The sequence below is a fragment of the Lathyrus oleraceus genome, chromosome 6 (genome assembly GCF_024323335.1).
Source record: "Lathyrus oleraceus cultivar Zhongwan6 chromosome 6, CAAS_Psat_ZW6_1.0, whole genome shotgun sequence".
Lineage (NCBI taxonomy): Eukaryota > Viridiplantae > Streptophyta > Magnoliopsida > Fabales > Fabaceae > Lathyrus > Lathyrus oleraceus.
In genome coordinates this window covers 85,113,713-85,136,288 of record NC_066584.1, presented here as the reverse complement: position 1 = coordinate 85,136,288, position 22,576 = coordinate 85,113,713, and the positions used below count along the sequence as shown (strand labels likewise).

Below are 22,576 nucleotides of genomic sequence, written 5' to 3'. Positions count from 1 at the left end.
CCGTCCGATTATAACGTCCCCCGATTCCACATCCCGGTGCGTTAGGTTGTCTCCGAGGTCTCCCACGATTTTCTTGAGGTGTTTGTGGTCTTTGGGTGCTGACATGATCGAGCGATGGCTGGTTGGAAGGTCCACGGTATTTGACAGATGTGTCATCATTTGCTCCCAATATCCGGAGGGGCTATGGCCAACGGCGCTTCCGTAATGGAGTTCGGTGCCCATGTCATCGTAGTTAGGGCGTTGGGGTTGGGTGAATTAGGGACGGTATAGTTGCCCAAATTGGGCCATTGAGTCGTTTTGAAAACGAAGCAATGGTTCTTGGGGCGTATTATAGTTAAACAGTGGTTGGGTGTTAAATGGTGGGGGGCTACGATGACGTGACCCATATGAATCATTTGTGCTATAGACGGTTGTGGTTGCGGGGTTTGGTTCTTGGTTTTGTGTTTGGGTGGGTGGTATGATGGATTGCGACGTTGGATGGTTCGTTGTTGGGTGGTTGGCATGAACGGGTTGCGATGTTGGGTGTGTGGTTGTTTTGTGTATGTGGTCGGTTGATGTTGTGTGGTTGTTTGTTGGGTTTGGGTGGGTTCACATTAGTGTTGGGTGGTGAATTGATGTGGGACATACGATGACGAAGCAAGTTGGCGTGGATCCATCAAATACCGCGGCTCAGATACGAATTGTTGAGTTGTTACAGACCTAAACCATGTCATATATTGTTGAGTCGGTCTTGCACCTTGGATGACTGGTTCGTTCAGGATGTATTGTCGTCGATTCCTCCATTGACGACACATGTCTTTTGCAAAGTCTCTCCAGTCAGAATAATCCCACTGTGCATCGACCCTTTTTTGATGCCAATTCCCCAAACACGTGGGAGATTCTGGAATATGTTGTAGCATTCTGAACTACAGTTTAACCCTGTCACTTTGGTGCATTTCAACTGTAGTGAATCGGATAATTGGTGTCTTCGCTGTCCAAACTGCAGCATCGTCATGGTTCACATCATGATCCAGACCCAGATATGGCCTCCAAACAAACTGGAAAAAAAATACCAAATCGTTAGATGGAAAATAATTTGAGAAGTATTTTTAGATTAACTATAGTTTGGTAGGAGTATTACATCATCATGTCCAATGTGATCCAATAGATTTCGATAGACTACAATAGCGTGTTTCGGACACCTATTGTAGTTCATTCCCCTTACTGACCACCTAAGATAATAAAAAGAAGTGAAAAATATTATTTACTGTTAATTTAAATAATAGATATAATTAACTAAATGGTGAATGGTAAAGTGTTAGACTTACTTGGTTGCAAAGGGGAACACGAATGGACGCTCATTTTCTGGGGCGAGCGACGGCATCCTAGACCACCCCCAAGCTTGAAGCAAATAAGCACATGAAAAAAAAGTACAGGTATTCTTTTTTGCAGTTCTACACATTGCACTATATAGATGGGCCAACACAGCTGAACCCCAACTATAAGTGTTTACCTTATTGATGTTGCGTAATAAAGGTAAATACATTATATTCACAGAATTACCTGTACTTTCTGGAAACAAAAAGTTACCAAATAAAATCATAATATAACACCGAGCTTTTATTATTTTCTCATACTCTGTTGAATCTTCTGGCAGTACTATACTGGCATAATATTGTTTAAGGTATTTTAAATTTATACCTTGCCCTCTTGCTTGACTGGATGTGTCTCCCTCAGTTTCGTCGTCTAACAAAGGGGCACCCAGTAATTCATTGCATATATTGTTGTCTTGGTTAACTTTCCCATTCAATGCCTTTCCATCTATACGAAGACCCAACAACATGTACAGGCCCTCAAGTGTGACGGTACACTCACCAATCGGAAGGTGAAATGTGTGGGTCTCGGGTCTCCACCTCTCCAACAAAGCCAGGATGAACTTGTAGTCCACCGAGTACGAAACAATGTTTAGTAGATTTCCAAATCCACATCCTCCAATATATGGTTCTATTAAAGGATCGTGGGGTACATATTCATGTACACGTAAACCGCTTCGGATCCTAATAACAAAAAAAAACGAAAATACAATTAGAAGAAGAAATACATTCTCAAGAAATATGTATTAGATGTAATCCAGAAATAGAAACTAAAAAGAAAGAGATTTCAAAGGTATAACACAAAGAACATATGTATTACAAGTAATCCAGAAATAGTAACTAAAAGAGAGAGATAACATACAAATGTCGAGATATTCTCGATTGTGCCTCTGTGTTCATCGCCCATAGTTAACAAAGACATGATTCGATTTTGCAAAGCTTAAGTTTGTTAGATGAAAGAAATGTGGTAGAAGGAAAGAGTGTGATGAAGATGATTTGATATTGTTAATATGGTAGACTATTTATAGATGAATAAGTGAGTAGGTTTAGAAACCATAAAGAGTGTGATTGGTTGCATGTGGTGGCAAGAAGAGACAAGTGAATGACAAAAGTAGCATGGAAGGAATCTACTAGGCGCATGTGAAGAAATCACATGCAAGAGGAAGAGGAGTCATTACCTTTGGCGCCTACATGTGACTTTTCACATGCAAGGAAGAGGCGCCCTTCCTCTTGGCGCCTTAGTGTAAGGCATTTGGAAGGGGCACCATTCCTAGTGGCGCCTATGTTAAATTTTGTGAAGAGGCGCCCAACCCTTTGGCGCCTATGTTACTTTATGGTGCCAAGGGAATGGGCGCCTATGTTTACTTTATGTTTAATCTTAGGGCACATTAGGGCACAGAGAACCCTGAGATTCTTTGATTCCGTGGCTATTGAGTATTCTTTTCAGTCTTCCCTTTGTGTATTCTTTTCAGTCTTTCCTCTGTATGCTAGATTCCTTCAATTGCATGTATTCTTTTCACTCTTTTCTCTGCGTGCAAGTATAGTCAAGTATGTACAGACAATTATGAATTCATTAATGCATTGGCCAACTATTTATGTTGTGCGGTTGAACAAGATTTACAAATCATTCAGTTTCAATTCCATTCAACACAATGTCTTCCACACAATAATATATGATCAGTGCACATGTTGACGGTGAAATATTTGATCATCAGTTGTTCGGTTTTTGTTTTCGAGACACACAGGTGACTCGTTTTACAATAAATTGGCGATCAAATTTTTCACACCTAAAACAAAGAATAGAAAAGAAGTTGCAGTGCAATAATGTCGGTCAGATCATCTATAAAAATCCAGTTTGTTTTGCAGAAAACCAGGTAAAATTTTATCAGAAGAAGATTCGAGATGATGATGATGTTCAACATATGTTTGGCAGTCACGAACAATCCGGTTACAACGATATAGAGTTGTATATATTACCATATCAACAACAGGAGTCCCAGTACATTGATCAGTCACAAGTGTTTTGTGAGACTGGTGACGAACAAGCTAAGGTGAATGTTCCAGACGATGAAGAAGAGGAACCTGAGATCATCGTTGATTCGATGGTGAACGCTGAAGAGGAAGAGGAGCCAATACCAGCAGGTCATGTATATTGCCCACCCCAACACATGACAAGGTTAAATTTGGGTTCAGATGAACCTTCGGGAGATGTATGGTACAATCCTTACGTGCAAATGCAAGGATCTCTGAAACAAGGAGACACATTTCGCACAAAAGAGGAATGTGTAAAAGCTATCAAAAAATTCCACATGGAACTATCAGCAGATTTCAGAGTTGACAGAACTGACGCATTGAGGTATAAAGTTTATTGTCCGAATGAGCACTGCCTTTTTAAGTTGTCAGCTTCGTACAGGAAGAGGAAGGAGTCTTGGGAGATTGGATCAATGGGTCCAGATCACACATGCATCCTGACCAACCAAATACAGGATCATCGTAAATTAAGCTCCCAACTAATATGCGATGAAATATTGTCTATCATTGGCGATAATCCGTCTTTAAAGGTGAGTACAATAATCTCGCATATTAGGGCAGAGTACAACTACACACCATCATATAGGAAGGCATGGATAACTAGAACAAAAGTTGTTGAAAAAGTGTTTAGCAATTGGGAGGAATCTTACAAACAACTTCCAAAATACATGTTCGCTCTAAAACACTATGCTCCCGGTACAATTTTCAAGATGGATACATTGACCGCATATACACCAGATGGTACGTGTGCTGTTGGAAATAGAATATTTCACCGTCTATTTTGGGCGTATGAACCGTGTATCATAGGTTTTTCTTTCTGTAAACCAATTATACAAATTGATGGTACATGGTTGTATGGAAAATACAAAGGAATATTACTAATGGCAGTGGCACAAGATGGGAACAGCAATATTTTTCCGATCACCTTTGCCTTAGTTGAAGGGGAGACTGCTGAGGGATGGAGTTTTTTCCTAAGAAATCTCTGATTGCACGTAGCACCTCAGCCTAACTTGTGTTTGATCTCTGATAGACACCCCTCAATCATCAGTGCATATAATAACATTGACAATGGCTGGCAAAATCCTCATTCGACGCATGTGTTTTGTATTAGACATATTGCTCAGAATTTCATGCGAGAAATCAAAGATAAGACGTTGCGTAAGAAGGTTGTCAATGCAGGTTACGCATTGACAGAACCTTCTTTCAAACACTACCACGAGGAAATAAGATTGTCGAACGAAGATGCAGTTCGGTGGATCGATAGTATTCCGTTGGAGAAGTGGACTAGGGCATACGACGGCGGACAACGTTGGGGCCACATGACAACAAATCTTGTGGAATCAATGAACTCTGTCTTCAAAGGAATTCGTAACCTACCAATAACCGCTTTGGTGCAAGCTACATATTTCAGGCTAGGGGCGTTGTTTGAAACCAGACGCTCAAAATGGAGTTCCGTGTTGCAATCTGGACAGTTGTTCAGTGATGCTTCAATGAAATTCATCAGACATGAAGCTGCCAAAGCAAACACACACGTGGTTACGGTATTTGACCGAACAAAAGGTTGGTTTAGTGTTGCCGAGTCCATGGATCACAATGAGGGCATGCCAATAGGACAGTACAGAGTTGAATTAGATAGAGGTTGGTGCAACTGCGGAAGGTTCCAAGCCTTCCGTACCCCCTGCTCCCATGTCATAGCGGCGTGCTCAAAGGTTCGAAGAGATCCATCCTACTTGCTATCTGAACTTTACAAAGTCGTCAGCCTTTCAAATGTTTATAAAATTAGTTTTTCAGTAGTGGCAAAAGAGGATTATTGGCCACAATATCAAGGGGACATCGTCTGGCACAACGAAGTTATACGAAGGAAGAAAAAGGGTCGCCCTAACAGCACCCGAATTCGAACCAAAATGGATACGGCGAACAAAATGGTTAGACTATGTAGTTCATGCCGTCAACCAGGTCACAATCGTAATAACTGTCCTAGTGTTGGAACGAGCACAACCAGATAAATTCAGATGTACCTTTGTTGCTATATATGGAAACTTAAATTTATTTCAAAGTACCTCTGTTGCAATATATGGAAAATTAATTTTACCTCATAGTAGACGTCTGTGACGAAAAGACAGTTGTTCATAAAAAATAACACAAACAATTAAAACAACTAGAATACAAAAACTATGCGATTACAACCATCAAAACAATTTTGAACATGTACTGCATCATCCTACGAGCGTCTTGGTCGGTCTTAATATCCACTCATTCACGCACTTCTCCGTTTTGGTTGAACGTGGACACAAGCCATTGTATTCTTCTAATCCGTTCACCTTCTCCAATTTCTCCCTCTAACCAACTATACAACGTCCGATTAAGACGTTCAAACGTATCTGTGTTTCAAAGTCGAACCTGTATCGGAGCCGCAACAGCAGAAAATATTACATCAGCATTTCGTTTCTGAATGTATGTAGACATTGTTAAAACAAAGAAAATTAAAATTGATGTTTGGACTAGACTAGGAGATGAATTTAAGTGAAAATAATTGTATGCAAGGTGATGGTATTTATAGAGGTGAAAGATAAATGGGACAATACACATAGGCGTCAGTTGAATTGGCAGCCACATGACACACACAACAGAGGCGCCACAAAAAGTGGCACCTTTCACACGCACACACTAAGGTGCCATGCCTATTGGCGCCTCCCTTAGGAGGGAGACTAAGGCGCCACTCCCCTTGGCGCCTCCTTTAGGAGGCCCAAGCAGGCGCCAATTGTATTGGCTCCTTCTTTAGGAGCCCAATGCATTAGCGTCAATACCTCTGGCGCCTCCTCTAAAATTTTAAGGGGTGCGCCAACTCCCCCGGCGCATACTCTCCCAAACATGGTTATTTTGAAAAAAAATCTGAAAACTTGGTTATTTTCGTATTTAATTTGAAAAACATGGTTATTTTAAAAAAAAATCACACCCTAAATCCCAAACTTAAATTTTAAAGATAAAATCATACATATGATATTACTTCACCAAATAGTCTCATACATAAACATGCAAATAAATAATTCATAGTGGAAGATAAACGAAAAAAATGTCATGAGTCTGAATAAAAACATTTCTGAAAAACTCCTCAAAAGAGAGTTACAACTAAAATATCAAAACGCCCAAATCCCCGATATTACAAACTAGAGTATTTATTAGACTAAAATAAAGAAAAACGGTAAATGTTTAGAGGATGTCGAAACCATCTCACGATCATCACAATCTATCACTCCTGTTGATTACCTATACAACATTGCACAAAGGCAATCCAACAAAACAAATAAGAGGTGAGAATACACTTACAAGTAATAACGGTGAAATTTAACAATAGGATGACGAACAAATCTAACAATAAGATTAATACTCAAACACATACACCAATACAAACACACACAAAATCATTCACAACATATACAATATAAGATGTATGTTACTGATTTCTTCCACGGTCTTCGGTCCCTCACCTGAACCTACGATCTCTGCCAAGTACATTTGAGACTCGCCTCTAGTCTCTGTACTAGACCAACGATCTCATCAAATAGATCTGAGTCCGCCAAATGGACCGAAGTCTCACTTAACACCAATGTATATGCATGCATGGAAATGTTCATAGTCAAATAATATAATTCACTCAATTAGATATAATTCACCCAAAATTATTTAATCAATCATTCACCAAAAATAGGCTTCGAGTATGTACCATATATCACCAATAAAAGATCTCCAAAAATAATCACCTTTTTCCATAATATTTCAATTTTATCACTCCAAAAATGTCACCAATTTTTCACCTTTCTATAATAAAAACTATAAACAATTTCTTTTATTCAGAAAGAGGATTTATTCTAAAAATAATACAATTTACCTTCACTATTACTCGAAATTCAAAGAAAAGACCCACGAACTCGAAAAATGTCAAACGCGACCGATAATGCCAGAAAACTCTTGAAATCGTCGGACTGCCCCAAACTGTCGTCGTAGTCGCGTGACTTTGTTGTCGTCGTCGATTTCTGCATTTTTCTTCAATTTCCGTGATTTTGACTTTTCGACTATTCCGTATAATTTCCGAATTTTGCGAATTTTTTACTTTTTCGCACGATTTCTAATTTTTCCCTATTTTTTTACTTTTCCGTACCGCCATGCGAGTCTGCGCAAAGAAATCAATTTTTGACAAAAAAAGTGATTTTTAGGGGGGGGGGGGAGGGAGTAATTTTAAAAAAAAATGATTTCGTACAAAAAGTGATTCTTACCGCCAACTTTAGGTATTTTTACAAAAAGTCATTTTCCTATAATCAATAACAAATTACATAACCATCAACGCCAATTTCATCATAAAGACCAAAATGGATTTTCCAAATCCCATTTGGTCACCTAAATTTTTATCTGTAACTTATCGATTAACAAACAGTGACCAAAGAAACTAATCTCAGTTGGTCACAGATCGTAACAAGATCAATGCCAAAAACAGTCAAATCAAACATTTGACACCAAAATTTACAATCATACGTGTATATATAACATATATTATAGTAACTTCAATATTATTGACACATCAGAGATATTACTTTAGATGAATGGCAAAAGGGATTAGGGAAATCTCATTTGGCCAAAATACATAATACACAGAACACAGAAAAACACTAAATATGTTTATTATGCCAAAATTCATTGGCACTGATGAGAGGGTAAGGGAACCCTCATCATCATGTTGCCTAAAGGTCACCTTACAGTAAGCAATCCCCCTTATCTTAATCGAAGTTTTTTCATAAATTTCTTGTTGTTCCTACAACTCCCTTCCCAACGCTCCTTTTTCGCTCTCAGATGCGTCGTTTCACCAATTTTAGGATTTTTATTGTTCTGGCCTATCTAACACACTAATTTCCTTTTGGATATTTCACATCCTACTTACTCTCACACCCCCCAGATTACCGTTAAATTTTTCCAATATTAAAATAATCAGTTTCTTTTTATTATTAAAAATTATCACACTTAAATAATTATTTTTGAAATATTTAAATAAATATTTCAATTAAATAATTATTTAATTGAAATCTATAATTAAATCCAAAAACTCTAATTATTTCTAACATTACTAAATATCTTAAAATTAACTAATTATCACTAATATTCAAATAATTCTAATTTTTAAACTATATGCTCTCAACTCAACTATTTTGATAATTATTAAATTGCCAAAATACCCTTATAACACCTAAATCATTAAAAATAACACAATTAATCAAAATAAATCACATTGCATGCAATAAACAAATATTCTAATATTTAATTAAAATATTAAAATAACTATGGACGTTACAACTCTCCCCCATTTAAAAAGATTTTCGTCCTCGAAAATTACTTGACAAAAATAACTTTGGATAAGATTCCTTCGTCCGACTCTCCAGCTCCCAAGTCATACTACCTCCAGCAGATCCTCCCCAAACAACCTTCACAAGAATAATCTATTTTCCATGTAGTTGCTTCACGCATCAATAAGGTTTTTTAATGTCATTTAGTTGAATATGAATCTCAAACATATTTTAAGTTTTCATTAATACAATTGTTTGCCTTACTTTCTTTTATTTTGAATTTTATTTTATACAAATATTATGCTCACAAATGAGTCATTAGAATTTTCTTATTTTTCATGTTTGTTTTACATCTTCACAAATTATATTTGAGTACTTTTTATTTTTATTTTAGGAATATAACTTGTTCATGAAATTTTCTTTCTATTTCCACTAAAAAGATGAGAATTTTTACATTCCCATGAGAATACATAATAACCAATTATATATTTTCACTGTCACATTATTTTAACAAATTTGTTTTATAATTTAAAATTAAAAAAATATATATATATTTTTAAAAATTTTATTCATTTGTCAAACATATTGATCGGAATTTGTTATAGGTCGTCCGCAAGGTCCGCAAAGAAGCCCCAATAACAAACGTTGAAAGGAAAGTCACACCGAACATGTGGACTCTTATCTTTGACAAGGATACACGATCACATCATCCATCATATCTCCCAAAATTGATATCTAATCAAACGAACATCCACATAAGGTACAGAATCACACACAGGTGGTTCTAAACCATCCAGAATATATAAAGATCATTTTGTCAATTCATGTACTCAATTCATCATCACTCTCATACTATTTTTTACTCGGTAATTGACTTGAGTGTTGGAGTGCTAACCTTGTAGGTTAACCCCTTCTATGTCGTATCAGAAGGTTGTTCCACCGCTCAAAGACATCATTCCACCATATTGTTAATCAATTCTTATTCGTGAAAGGAACAATGACATCGTCTTCCGGAATCGTCTCTTGATTTATTTTCATGAAAACTGCTATTTATTCACTAAAGACGCAAATCACTGATCTTCTATCGCAAATCATTGATATCCTCCTCACAGATCATCAATCTTTTTATTTCAAATACTAATATATTTCTTGAACAAATCAGATAACAAACTCTCAAGCCTATGGTAATGTCAAAGATTACCAAATCCACCAATCAACGTCAAATTGTCGATGAAGCCACCAAGGCTAACAAATCTCTGCCTCATCCTCCTCCAATAGAGAACAACCCAATACTTGTGACCCCCTCGTCCTTTCCCACACAAGAAGATCTTGTTCATCCATGAATCGATCGGAGAATGTTCTAAGCCTTATCGTTCTTCCAACCTATGCAACAGGTCTGCCAAGGCCAACATTTAGAACAACCTCATTCTCAACCGCTAATGCTTGAACACGGGATGCTTTCGAACATTCAACAACTGCGAGCCAACTTTGACATGCAAAAAGCATTCAATATGCTAAATAGTGTCTACAACATGGTACATCATTAAAGAAAAATCGCAATGCGCTCCTTTGAGGGCCAACACAATACACAAGGTGGCATCGCGCGGAGGCCATAGAATCGTACCACAATCAGTTCCAATAGATGCAACCTCATAACACAAATCACTTCGAAAGTCACTGAGTCGCAATCATAGCATAAGATATTGTACTCCCTTGCTTGATTCAAGAAGGAGAAAAGACAAACTTACTCCACCAGAGGTTCATCGGCCCCATAATTCAAAAGCAAACTACTCCCAGAAAAGGGAAAGGTACGACGCAGATTATTCGACCTCTGAGTGAAAGTGGAACCCACTATTCACACACGTTTTAGGCTATGATACTGAAATTGACATTTTCAACATAATTTGCATTATGACATTTGTCGAGTAATTTAAGCATATCTAGAGTTTCGTAACTCAGAACGAGATGAGATTTTTTGCAAATGAAAGTTAACAAAGAGATCTAGCTAGTGGAAAAATCATGGGCATGATGGGCTGAATTGAGATCATGATGGCTTGCTTTTTCTGCCAGGCGTTTTTTTTTATATTTATATGAGAAAGAGAGGAGAAAATGGGGTTTTGAATTTTAGAGAGAATTGAACGACAAAGCAAAATTAGAGCTCAAGAATTGGAGTTTTCAACCTTTGAAGGCCTTCTTATTCATTAATTTTTATGGATTGTTCATCTAAAATCATTGTAATTCATTATTTAACTATGAGTAGTTAAATAACTCGTAATTAGATTTTGCTAGATGAAGTTGTTGAAACATGTAATTGGCTTTGTATTATTTTATTAATTTGATATTCTAGTTTTATTCACTTGTCTTTGTTCTTAAAGGTTTTTATATGTTGACGAGCATATGAATCAACATGTAATTGGCTTTGTATTATTTTATTAATTTGATATTCTAGTTTTATTCACTTATCTTTGTTCTTAAAGGTTTTTATATGTTGACGAGCATATGAATCGAACCTAGGATCATAACGATTATTGACCCTAACATTGTGAACCCGAAATATGATAATTGTTTAAACTTAGTCATTAACTAAGGATATGGAATTATAAGTTTGTGATCAAGAATTTAACTAGCGTTCTTGTTTGTTTTTACTTCGAACTCACCTAAGGAATTAAGGAGTTATCGTTAAAAAAAGTAAATTATACACCAAAAAATTGGATATAATGATCGAGTTAATTTATCGTAATTCTCAAAAATCATTTCTAGAGAATAGACACAATTACCAACAGTGACAATCAATGAAATCGAAACGAAACATGGTTACTTTCTAAAACTTGTGTCTGTTATAATCTTTATTTGCACAACTTATTTTCGCAAAATAATCTGAAAACCCCTCAATCTTTATTTTTAAACTCACAATAATTACGTCGTTAAAATACACAATCCCGAGTCATGGTATCATATTTAGCAGTGAACAATGTGATCTTTCAATTATAAAGTATATTCATTCAGATGATGCTGGTGATATGAATGATATAAGGTCTATGGTATGTCTTTACTTTAGCAACAAGGTGACCTATCTGTTAGAAACTATTGATTCAATCCATAGTTGTCATGCCGAAGCATAGTACATGGTGGCAACAAACGCTGCCAAAGAAGCCTTTTGTTGAGGTCATTCTGCACAACATCAGAAAGTGAAATACACTGTCTAATTTATATGTCTGTCTTGTTTTTGCAATAGCAAAATTAATAAAGCACTACGTTAAGAGATGGAAGTTCGTATTTGAGAGAACAATTCCACCACACCATTTCTGAAAGGGCTTGAGTGGAAGTTCGTATTTGAGAGAACAACAATTCCACCACACCATTTCTGAAAGGGCTTGAGTTCTCATTTTGTAAAAACAGTCGCTCGTCTGATCAATTAGGCCTGCTCCTGTCAAGTTATCAACTAGAAATCACAAGAATCCAAGGTGGTGTCACCTGCATGCATGATGCTCAAGAAATTAAGAGTTGGTTCTAGACATAAAAGACTGTGGTCCATACATAATATATTAAACTACTTAAAAGAAACAAACATTATAACACCATTAAACAAATAGCCAAGTAGCTTCATTCACAGAAACAGCAAGTGGGTCATACTCATCACAAATTTAAATGATTAAATGAAGCTAAAACTTAGATTACACAGATAAGTTTTTTATGTTGAGCAAAAAAGATATATGTATGTTATCCAAAAATATGCCTGGAGAACTGACTTACAGTAAACTCATTGTTACAAATACGCAATGTCATAAACCAAACTTTGTGCACTGGATTTCAAAAACAAAAAGAAAATAAATAAAAATAAACTCACGAAGGTTCACAGTTGCAACAACCAACAAAAGAGTACCAACAATCGCATCCCATATCTTACAATTGTCATCAATCGTCATCATGGCTACCAGAACAGATGAGATAACCATTGTGATTATAGTGAACAGCACCACAAATTGAATTATTCGATTCTTCTCATCAATGATTTGTCAACAGGTGAATCCAACCTAACTGCAGAAATAATAATGATGATTCTTCAACATTAGCTGATGAAATTTGTGGCTTTGGCAGGACTGCTTACCACTCAGTTAGGCAAACCAATTTACAACGGATCTATCATTGTTCCGTGTATCGCGCGATGGCTAGGGTTATTGTTTGTGAATGTATACCTTCCACACTCCTTTGATGTTAGACTGAAATGAACTTCTTTGCAAGTCATTCATCAGAAGTATTCGGAAAAAAAAAACTTGGAATGTATGTTGCAACTTACAGGTGAGGGACTTTTATCCTCCCTCATTGTAGATAGCACCACACATCCAGACTCAAGATTTAGGTCAACAAAACTCCCATCTTAAAGGGTTGGGCGGTAATTCAAATTACAACACTACTCTGATTCTCTAACAAAAACCTGTAGTTACAAAAGAAAATAAACTGGAAAATCATATGCTGAAAATGGATTGGGAAATGCATTTCCTCCATTGCATGTTTGAGAACAGTGAACTAGAAATTTAATCGGTTCTCATAAATTTCTGAAGCTTGCTGATTGGTAATAAAACTAGCAGTGGCTTGTCCATAAGTAAGTCACGCCAGGACAGGAAAAGTGTGAATTTGTGACAAATTGGAAGAGACAAAATCATGACAAGCTGGCTATGTGTAATCCTGAATAGATTGAAGTATTAAAAAAAACCATGGAGTTGAACTGGTTCTGTCATTAAAGTCAAGGTTTGGTACTTGATTTCAACATTCTTATTATCGAAAATTTGTATTACGTTCACAAATACTAACAGTCCAATTCTTATATTCAGAAATGGGATGGATATCACATAAAAATAGCAGCCAAACACATGATCCTCCCACATTACCTTAAAATCCTTCAATGTGAGCTTAGGACAGAATCCCAGAAACATCGCTCACACACATTTTACTGGTTAGATCCAAGAGCCTATGTGTCTCTTCATCCAACTGAACGTTGTCCTTTTTCATCCTCTCAGCAACAATGAGAGGCATTTTACCAGCTGCAGCATAAGTTTTCAGAAATAGGTTATATATATTAGTATTCACATGTCCAGCATCTCGAAGGATAACCAACAATTGTTCTGCTCCTTCAATATGAACCTGCTCCCGCATGACTGTGAATGCTTCTTGTACTAACAAGGGATCAGGAATCCAAGTTTTCACACTAGATATAGCTTTCCGAAAATAATACAGAAAGTTTTTTACATCGCTCTTTTTCAAATACCCCCTCGTAAGTAGCTCCCACGTCGTGTAAGTAAGACAGACACCCTTTTCCACTAACTGATTACAAAAAATTTCAGCCATTTCCATCTGGCCTTGGTCAACATATGAAGTAAGAAGTAAGTTTGAAACTCTGACATCATTGGTACCAGAAACAGATTCCCACTCTCTATAGAGATTCTCAACTCCGGCGAAGTCTCCAAGTTTCACAAGTGATGATATCATGCAAATGTACTCTTCGTCACTCATTTTGCGAAAGCAATCCTTCATTTTCTTCCATATCCGATTAACTTCATCCACATTCCCCATGTTTGCATGCAAACTCAGGAGAGAGGAATATGCAGCTCGAGTTTTCCGCCAGGTTCTCTTCTCCATCTCTTTCAAAGTAGATGCTGCCTTCTCTAGGCAATCATCCTTTATGCTAGCATTTCTTATGTACAAATTGGTCAAAGTACTATACGTTACCCAGTCCGGGTCTACTTTTGCCTTCTTTAACTGAAGCAGTACCCTTTCTGCAGTTTCGACGTCGTTTTCCGAAGCACATGCAGTTAACAATAAATTGAAGGTAACAACATCAGGAGAAGTATTAACCTTTAGTTCCTCAAAAAGTTTAGGAACCTTATCTATCTTCCCTTTCGAGATGTAGAGAGACATCATGTGATTATAAGGCAAAGGACTTCGCATGAAACCACATTCCGACATTTTTGACACAAGCGCCTCAGCTTTATCAACCAAATTATTTTGGACATAGGCATGGAGAAGAGCGGTGCAGGTTGGTTGGCCTCTCATCTTATCAGGAAGATCCTCAAAGAATTTTTCTGCACCGTTTAAACCGCGAACTTTGGTTATCAAGTCCAAGTGAACAGCATAGTCTCCTTCCACTAGCTTGATATCCTTTTGCAATGTCATCCATTCACATACCTGCATTTGGAATAACAAAACAAAACTCCAATCACTCCATACAATAATACATAACAATTTTTTCCAATTCTCCAAGCAACATTGTTTTTACCAAATAGACTCAATTTTTGGTGTGTATGTTTGGATTTTAGGGTAGCAAAACTTGATTTTTATTTGTTTTTTACACACATCACTGCATAATGAGTCAATTTCGAATTAATACATGATTGTGAAAATGCTTAGACAAAACAAACCTCGAGCGCGTGTTTGTAGCGCTTGTTCTTGCGGAGTTCGCGAATCATGCGATTGAGCTGGTACTTGGAAGGGAGTGTGTGGCCTTCTTCCTTCCATTTGTTGATTGCGATGACTGCGCTTCGTTTTGGATACACAAGGCTGAGAAGCCTACGTCCTAGCGTGTCTCCGCCACCGCCACCGCCGCCGCTGGAGCTGGCGGTGGAGGTGTTTCTTCGTGCCGCTTCTGAAGAGAAGTGGCGAGCGACTGCGAGATATCTTCCGATGGAACGAAGCGACATTTGGGTTTTACTAAAGTCTCAAGTAAACAGGGCTTAATCATTCGTTCGCCCTTTGACCTGACCTTTTGAAAGTGCATATGGGATTTAGGTTGGTGAATTTTTTTTTTAAAATAACCCTATTTTTTCAAATTAAATTCTGAAATAACTATTTTTTTTTAAAAAAATATTTAAATAATTACATTTTCAAACAAATGTGTCAGATCAATTGGCGCATTCATTTAACATGAAAATGAGACGTCAGCACCATTGACGCATACTTTAAAAGTATTGCACGGAGACGTCAAGGTTGGGTAGCAAAATTGATGGATTAGATGGATATGGATTGGATTGTTCGTGAATGGATCAAAACAATTCATTAATCGATTAACAATTCATTAAAGCTTCCTTAAAAATATTCAATCTAATTCATCTATTAATAAAAGAATTCATTCAATTCATCCATTAATATTTTTTTAATAGATGGATATTCATCCATCCAACAAAATTAATTTAAATATTTAATTTAATATTTTTAATAATTCATATTTTAAATATTTCAATTTTTTAATTTTAATAAAATATTTTTTTTAAAAATATAATTCCATAATGAGTAGTAATATTGTCTTTTTATTAACACTTTGATAAATTTTATTTATTATCTAAAATACTTATTAAAATTAAAATGCAAACACAACAAATTCAAAATTTATGTCGAATTCATTTTGTGTTTTCCTAATAAATTTAAATACTTTGCCATCGAAATAAAAGTGTTCATTTGAAATATATATATATATATATATATATATATATATATATATATATATATATATATATATATATATATATATATATATATATATATATATATATATATATATATATTACAATACTTCTTTAAAAAAATTATTTGACCATAAATAACTTGTTACTTGAATTTGTAGAATGAAAAGTGAAAACCGTCATATTATATTATTATTAAATCGATTAAGTAGTTCAATTATACAACTAATATTAGTTCTAAGATAATATAGAAATTGTTTCTATCTAAAGATCATGATTCACCAAAATATTCTCTTGTTGAACATTCTAAAGATAGGCATTCCACTGGTAGCTCCCATAACTAGACATGCATCACTAAACTTGAATCACCTATCATATAATTTTCACCAAATAATTCCAAATCACCACCTCTAAAATGAAAAACCTCAACATCAAAAGAGGTAAAATACTAATAAATCTAGCATATAATTTTCAGCAAAATTGAATCATCAATCATATAATTTTCACCAAACAAGTGGGATTCAAAATACTAATAAACTTTATTACAATTGGTTATCGAAATAGGTAAAATACCAATACATCATTTTACTAATAAAATTCTAATAGTTCAAGTATTCAAACTTCAAGTTATAAAATCTTTGTAGAATGTTCCCCCAAAATAAATAACATCTTCAAGTAACTTCATATTATGGAAAAGAAGGATGAAAGGTCTTCAACAAAATCGGGTTCATCAAAATCAAATGTCACTACAAAAGAGAATCAAAGTACAAAATAATTAAACATATATTAATTATAAAAGAAGATAAATGAAAAAAAAAACACAAATAGAAAGATTGTAGATACTAACCTGGAGTTCCACAAAGCCAATCATGTGTACACAATAATGCTTCAACATTTTCAGGTATAAGAACACTTCGATACTTGTCAAGTATACGTCCACCTATACTAAATGTTGATTATGATGCAACTGTAGTAATTGGAATGCTCAAAAGGTCATGTGCCAATATAGAAAGTTTGGGATGTTTACCCTCATTTGCTTTCCAATATTGCAAAACATCCAAATCAGCATATTCCTCATGGTTAATTTTTTTTTATTCAAATAAGTTTCCAAATCAGACTCATTTTTTGATGATCCACACAATTTACTTTCGTAAGTCCCAAAATCCTGCAAGTAATGTCTGGACTACCTCTAATTGACCTTTGTGAAGATGAAGTGGTTGTCTCTTTGAGGACTTGAGATATTCTTGAAAAAAAGCTTTCAACTTATCTAAAATCAACTTTGCAACTTGTACTCCCTCACTACCTAACAACCTCACATAGCACCACTCAAGAAACTGCAACTTATATCTAGGATCTAAGATGACATCAAATGATAGAACAACACTATAAGAATTCCAATATTTATCAAAAAAAATCTCCATTCTTCTAGCCATGCAACATAATTGATTTTGTTTTTCAAACTCATTATGATCAACACATGCAACTTCCTTGATTTTCATATGAATTCTCCACACGCCACTAAATTAGAGATTGGCGGTTGGATAAGTGTTATCCGGAAAAAAAGTTGTGATATCATAAAATGGCTTCAAAATATCAGTTATGGTTTTTACCTTATCCCACTCCTTGTTTGATAAACAATCAAAGTAGGGATCAATATCACTTAGAAGGGTAAAAACTTCTCATTGACCTATAGCAGTTTCAAGCATCAGATAAGTGGAATTCCACCTAATAGACAAGTCTTGACGAACTTGTTTAGAAGTCACATTTGAGAGTTGCTCCAAACAAGATGCAAACTATAACTTTCTAGCCTCTGAGCCTTTTATATATTTCACACACAATCTAATTTTATCCAAAGATCCATCTATCACCTTTAAACCATCATGAACAATTAAGTTTAAGATGTGTGATCCACGTCTAACATGAAAATATGTTCCTTCAGCTATCAATCCTAATCCTGATAATAAATGTTTCTTCAATATATTCACCATAACATCATTGTTAGATGCATTGTCTAAAGTAATTGTGAATATATTTTTTTCAATACCCCACTCCTTTAACAGACTTATTAACTTCTCAACCAAATTAAAACCGCTGTGAGGTGGTGGACAATGAATGAAGGATAATACTTTTTTCTCTAACTCTTAATTCCTATTAAAAAAATGTGCAGTCAAAACCATATATTGATTTGTATTTATTGCAGACCATAGATCATATGTTAAACAAATTTTTCCTGGAATTGACTGTAAATAGGATTTTAATTTTTCTTTTTCTTTTCTATACACCTTTAGCACATCAGACTTTACAGTGTTTATAGAAATTGACTTAACATCGAGGTGCAAAAAACAGAGTAAGTCAATTATCCCTTCATGTTCGACAAAAGTAAAAGGATAATTGTGTTTGACAATTACCTCAGAAATCTTTTCCCTATACTTTTCTTGATCAAGTGGAGGATAAGAAGATCCATTCCCTCTTCCAACATATTTCAGCGAATGTTTTATCAAATTTGAAGTGCCACCACCATCTCTAGCCATGTAAATTTTATCACAATTTTTGCATTTTTCCTTTGGGAATCCTTTATCATCAAAAAACTTTTCAAAAAGCTCCCAAGCCAAAGAAGTTTTTGTTCTTTTTGAACTAGGGACTGAACTTTCATCAACTTTGTCCTCAATTTGAATTACGGGTTCATCTCCTTCGGTAGACATATTTCCTATAATTTGACAATGATTAAAGGTGAGTGTAAAGGAAATCAAACTAAATTATCTAATAAAATAAATAATAATTAAGCATATATGAACAACAAGCATCCAAAATTGATTATAATTATATAGAAAATATGCATTTCACCATTTCACCATGCAGACCCTATGAAGACTATACATTATTCTTTTTTTGAAGGCAGTGCAGTTTCATAATATAGCATTAGCAAAGAGAATATCTCTATGTTAAACAATCCACAACAAAGAAATCGAACTGATAAAAGTGCAGTTAGATGATACCTTTTACTAGGCTGATTTGACACATTAAGAGCATGAGGTAAAACATCATTTGTAATGAATCATATAATAAACAATATAGTTCCAATTTGATTAAATGTAGGGAAGGTAACTTTAAGACATGTTTTAACCTTACCTATACAATCGACTAATGGATGGTTTGTTGTTTTATATTATCTGTTGTATTGTTATGTTTACTCTGATCTATTTTCAAATGGATAAAGTAGATATGCTATTTCACATTTTATCATGTACTGCCAAAGTGTATCTTCCTATTTTAGTATCATGTACATAAAGTTCAGCCACATTAGGAATCAAACCATGTGTTTACTATACTTTAGTATCATGTACATAAAGTTCAGCCACATTAGGAATCAAACCATGTGTTTACTATGTAAATATTGATTCACTTCTATGCTCTAAATTAGTGATTAACCATCCATCTTTATGTGATGTAATGCCTATTACATTTACACTATTTAAGTTGTTCTAACTGTATTTAAATTAAAAGATTATTAATTGAAATGATTAATTGTTGTTTACAGTCGGGATTATAATTTCATCTAACATTGCATTGTCTTGAATAAATAAGTTGATAGTTGTTAACATTTTTTGTTAAACATTGAGTATTGATTTCTTAGTCTAAGCTATTTCTTTTTTCATGGTACCATAAAACCATATAATAGGCTACCATGTTATTTCTTTTGTGAATTAATTTTTAAGTGGTGTATTTTATGTTTGCTAGGTGGATTTGGCATTTCAGTTCAAGTTTCATAAGCATAATAGTTACTTCAAAGTTCATATATTGTAAGTACATGTCTTAAAGATCATATGTCGTGAGGGACAATAAGTTTCAATATTTCTCATGTTCAAAACTCAAATTTATTAGAACATCTCTTATGTCAACACAAATTCATTATCATTACATAACAGTGTTACAGACTATACAACCTCAACCTAACGATTTGCAAAAGAGAATATCTAAACCTTGTATATTTCTAAGATACTTTATGTCTCAACATGACTATTTTTGTGTATAACCATTGTCATTTCCATATCAATACATAATCAAACAATAACCTAGCCAAATTATTCAAACAAATGATTATGAAATTCAAAGCATTATTCATGTTCAATTTGCACCAAACTCCAACATAAAGAAAGTTCAAAATTGATACTTCAATATGCTAAAAAATGATGACTATCGCATTAATAAGAATAAAATAATAACTTTAGCTCATTACACACTTTCATTACTTGAGACAGGGTATCAAACTCTTTTGTTAAGACATGTAAACGTCTCTTAAACTCTCATGCATTCCACCTTATAAATAAGTTATGCAACTGCACCAACAAATCAAGTTGATACACAGATTCCTATAACCGATTTAAAACCAGATTTTCCTACACAAAAGCTCATTTCTTGTCAGATTCTTAATTTCAACTTTATATTTATGCCATATTTGACAGAGATTTAAACAAGTAATTATATTTTGCTAATATAGTTCATATAACAAACAACAGATGATAACTACACGTAGTGCTGCACACTGTGTTCACCAAACAACATTTTGGATACTCCAAAACCTGAGATCCTAGTTTCGAATCTGATTTTGTAGTAGCTAGCAGGTCAGCAGGACCTAGTTTTAAGACTTTTGAATTATGTTATAAGGATGTTGAATTGCGTCATAGCTCACACTGCAGATGCGATCAGAACATGCATATGCGGTATTCGGTGTTCTACTTTTTGATAGGAATTGAAAATCTCTTAATAGTATTTATCTAACAGTAAGGGATCTTAGTTCATTACAAGAAAACATACCATTCAATAGGTAGCACTAAAGAAAAAGAAAATAATGGAAAATATAAAGAATGAATGACATTACAAAAACCCTGAAATGAAATTCTATTCATTGAACACTATGGGAGAGGAAAAATGATTTTATTTATTTTATTTTATTTTAGCTGGCTCAGCACTCAATCCTTGATTTAGTAAAAAAAAAGAAAATATATATATATATATATACTCTACTGCAATGCAATTTAAACCTCGTTGCCTATTGTATTCTACGAATTAGAATATGAGGAAAGTTACCTAAAAAGGGAATGAAACAAGATTTCAACCAATCCTGGGTGGAATATATTACATGTCATTGACCTAAATTAAGAATTATGGAATATTACTGAATCTGTAAGATCCTATGCATAAAGTTAGATACAACAGAAACAGAAACAGAACCAAGTCCTCAATGGAACAATTACAATTTGAAACAATCATTCATTAATCCAGACCAAGACATTAACATTACACACAAATTCTCAGTCACTGAATGCATTGATGGTTCTGTTATAATCATTATCTCAAGTATTACATCAACAACAAAATTTTGTTATCAACATACATTATCACAACTTAACATATAAACACGATTATATATCACAGCAAAAATGCCATCATCGTGAGTAACACACTTATATATTCTAGAAATATCATACTAGTGTACAAAAACTTTACCGAGTGTCGAGTAAGAAGCTATAACAATGATGTATGTGGAAGCTCTCTTGATAAGACTTGAATTGTTTTTCACACCGCATTAAAACAAAAAACAAAGTAGTCTTCAATAAAATTGTTACTTGAATTGTTTTTGTTTTCATTTTCCAAACTTCATTTTAATTTTTATCATTACTATTACTGCTAAAATGTAATGTAACTGATAAATAAGAATTATAAAACATATGTATCAAATTGGTTCATAAATGTCGAGTTCGTGTATGAAAAATTACCTCAAAGTGAGAATATCCCGCATAAGAGACAACTACTATGAGAAATGGTTTGTGTTGATTTGAATTTGAGATGTTTTAGCACCAAAACATTGAGATGAATTGCGACTGCAACACGAAATCGTCAAGATGGATTTCGATTGTAGTACTGAAACGTTGAGATGAATTGCAATTGTAGCACAAAATTGTTGAGATGAATTTTGATTTGTAGTGTCAAATGTTAAGAAGAAACTGAGGGAAGAAGAAATTGGGGGAAAAAGAAATTAGGGTTCTTGTTTGGTTGGATAGAGAACATGATTTAGTTCTGACGTTGAGAAAAGTGAATTTCAATTTTTATCTTTCAAATGTTTTTCTTTTTGTTTTTTAACAAAATAAATTTTGTTTAATTTAAATATTCAATATTGTTTTAATAAAATATTTTATTTAATAAGTAAATAATAAAACATTATCCAATGGATTTATAAAATGAGATGGATGGATTGAATCCATCCATATGGTTTGATGGATGGATTGGATCAAATCCATTAATTTTTTTTATTTGATGGATGGATTGGATGGATTAATTATTGTATGGATTGGATGGATATGTCTTTAATGGATTTTATTGCTACCCCTGTGTGCATCTGATATGG

General features: G+C 34.4%; 1 protein-coding gene across 6 annotated transcripts; it reads right to left on the bottom strand.

Moving 5' to 3' along the window:
• Positions 1 to 11,787: 11,787 nt before the first annotated feature.
• On the bottom strand, positions 11,788 to 15,482 carry LOC127092998 (pentatricopeptide repeat-containing protein At4g02820, mitochondrial). 6 transcript variants are annotated; one of them, XR_007792377.1, is made up of 4 exons: positions 15,133 to 15,482; positions 12,825 to 14,899; positions 12,564 to 12,754; positions 11,788 to 12,190 (listed from the first exon to the last, which is right to left on the bottom strand). XR_007792377.1 is itself a non-coding variant. In XM_051031887.1 (3 exons), exons 1-2 carry the CDS (start codon positions 15,409 to 15,411, stop codon positions 13,628 to 13,630), a joined length of 1,551 nt encoding a protein of 516 aa, XP_050887844.1. In that variant the 5' UTR covers positions 15,412 to 15,482; the 3' UTR covers positions 11,788 to 12,190; positions 13,606 to 13,627. The 6 variants fall into 6 exon arrangements, 1 of the variants encoding a protein (XP_050887844.1); XR_007792378.1 differs by having other exon boundaries at positions 13,606 to 14,899; XR_007792379.1 differs by having other exon boundaries at positions 12,624 to 12,754; positions 13,606 to 14,899.
• Positions 15,483 to 22,576: the final 7,094 nt, after the last annotated feature.

What these genes read in the sequence shown, in the direction of transcription:
- LOC127092998 (XM_051031887.1), bottom strand. Translation starts at nt 15,411, where the DNA reads ATGTCGCTTCGTTCCATCGGAAGATATCTCGCAGTCGCTCGCCACTTC. An exon ending in GCTACAAACACGCGCTCGAG is followed by an intron (nt 14,900 to 15,132) that starts GTTTGTTTTGTC and finishes TTCCAAATGCAG; the next exon opens with GTATGTGAATGGATGACATT.